The sequence below is a fragment of the Triticum dicoccoides genome, chromosome 6A (assembly GCF_002162155.2).
Source record: "Triticum dicoccoides isolate Atlit2015 ecotype Zavitan chromosome 6A, WEW_v2.0, whole genome shotgun sequence".
NCBI lineage: Eukaryota > Viridiplantae > Streptophyta > Magnoliopsida > Poales > Poaceae > Triticum > Triticum dicoccoides.
Window position 1 is genome coordinate 175,009,544 of NC_041390.1, and position 2,340 is coordinate 175,011,883.

General features: G+C 52.9%; 1 protein-coding gene across 1 annotated transcript in view; it reads right to left on the reverse strand.

Annotated features, from left to right (window-relative positions):
* Positions 1–393, reverse strand: part of LOC119316483 (zinc finger CCCH domain-containing protein 14-like) — a 3,149-nt gene extending 2,756 nt beyond the window's left edge. The window contains exon 1 of the mRNA XM_037590806.1: positions 144–393. Within this exon, the coding sequence (XP_037446703.1) occupies positions 144–210 (67 nt within the window). The 5' untranslated portion in view covers positions 211–393. The remainder of the gene's footprint in view (positions 1–143) is intronic.
* Positions 394–2,340: the final 1,947 nt, after the last annotated feature.

Below are 2,340 nucleotides of genomic sequence, written 5' to 3' on the forward strand. Positions count from 1 at the left end.
CCAAAACCCTAACCTAGCAACAGAGCAACTCAGCGGCATTCCCCGGGAACACTAAGCCGGAAGCTTCACCGGACTACAGAAGAAGGGCGCCCTAGAGAAGCCGCCGGGGAGGGTGATTTAGGGCAGGGCTCCACCCGACTCACCTCGCGTGCGCTTGCCTCCGACGGCGGCGCCGTCGGCCGTGCCCCTCTTGCGTCCGCCGCCTTCCATCGCTGCGTGCGCGCGCGCGGTAGCTCCGGCGAGCTTGGCTAGGGTTTGTGGCCTGTGAGTCGTGGCGGCGAGCAGGGACGGAGGGAGGCTACCGGAACGGCACGGCACGGTCGCTGAAGAGATCCGGACGGAGGAGTGAGGAAAGGCTTAAAAGGCTACCGGTCGGATAGGCTACGGGCGCGGTGTTGGGTCGGACGGCCGGCCCGGATGGGTCGAGAAGACATTTTAGTTGTTTTTTCCTCTCCATTTCGTGGTACTTAAATTCTGAGCGCGGTGTTGGGTCAAACGGCCGGGTCGGATGGTTCGAGAAGACATTTTAATATTATTTTTGTTTTTCTTCTCCTCTTCGTTTCTTTGTTTCGCGGTGCCTAAATTTTTGAAATCTAATCTGCCCACAATCATACTTCACTATGAAACGTGGGAGCTTGTCAAAATAACATAATTTCATGCAGAATGGTAGTGATATCCATTCACTTAATGTAAAAAATGAATTAGAAGGGTCGACACATTTCTATGAACAAATTATATCCGTTTCATAGAAATCTCTCATGTATTACTTCATGCATGCTACTTTCTTCCGCATTTGAAACCATTGACACTCCACCTTTTGGGTTGTCGTTCATTCACAAGCTCGTGGCCCGTTGCAAATGTGCCATGATATCACTCAGAACTTTGTCGTCAACCTCACCCCTCGGCTCATCCTTCACCACCCATCCCCTTTCATGCTCATGTGATCCCTCCAGCGGCTTCCCAGTCACCGTCTCCCATGGAGTTTCCACACCATCTTCTGCTCTCACCTTCTTTAATGCCCTGGCAGCCACCCCCCTCGTGTGGCGCCACTACTCCGTTTCGTGCAATGAAGATGAGGAACACTACATAAAATAGGACGGGGGTTGAACATGAGGCTGGATTTCCACATCCATATTTCTCCACACAAGTGATACTATGTGAATGCTTACGGTGACGAGAATCATGACGTGGTGAGCAGTACCTCCTGAATGGCATTCTTGTGTCGGCGGAATGACAAGGAGCTTAGGGAGGGGGGAGCTCTTCATCGTTGGTTGTCGCTCTGTCGACGACGACGTACGCATGGGATTTCTTCCCCTTCACCATTGGTGATGTCACCGGGGAAGTGCCTAGCCGGTACAACAACTTCTTGGTCTTCGACTACCCACATGACTCATCTACCACATTTTAATCTGCGTTTTTTCTTGTTTTGTAAGGTGATCTTCATAGGGTATAGGATGATCATCCTTGATGATTATCAACATGGGTGCGCGGCAAGGGTGTTCACCAAGCATGACATCCAACACTCCAACCCATAGACATCTCCCAAGTATGCAAATTTCATTACCCCTTCAACACATTCAGCTTCCTCTCTTGCCCCCCTGGTTGGATCAAGATCGAATCCCTTCCTCCAAGCTGGCCATTTTATGCTCTTTTTGTGTTTTGTGTTTTGTGTTTTGAGTTTTTTTTGTGTTCACTTACTTAATTTCCCCATGTGGGTTCTTATGCTGAATCGACAAGGCGTACCTCTTTCCCAATGAAATGACGATGTCGAAGTTGCAACACAACACAGGAGAACTGCAACAACCTTGAACCCATTGGATTTGTGATTGCTATGAGATGAAAGAGCATGAGGCCATGGATGGAGGAGGGAGGCGATGGGAGGTGGGCAGGCGCTCTGCGGCGAAAGCAGTGAACCCTAGCAAGTAGCGAGAGAGAGAAGAGGCGAGCAAGAAGTGTGCTCTCTAGACTGGGCTATCTCCGGGATAATTACACACCAATCTTAGGGCACACATGTAAGAGCATCTCCAACTGCCGCGCCAAACTAGTGTCGCGCCGCAAAATTGCCCGTTTTAGCGTGCGCGCAACCGGTATAGTTGCTCCAGCGGGTGCGCAAAAACAGCGCGCGCGGCATATTTAGTTCAGCGCGCGGGCCGAAACTCAATCGCGCGCCGCTTATTTGCTGCGCCCGCTCCCGCGCGCTGGACTCTCGCGCGCTCGCTCGCAACTCCCACCCCCCATCCAGCCGCGCCGCCGCCGCCGCCCGCGCCACCCAACGACCTTCCCGGCGCTTCCCCAGCCTATCCCCGCGTCGCCGCGGCTTCTTCGCCCCCTCCCCCCCCC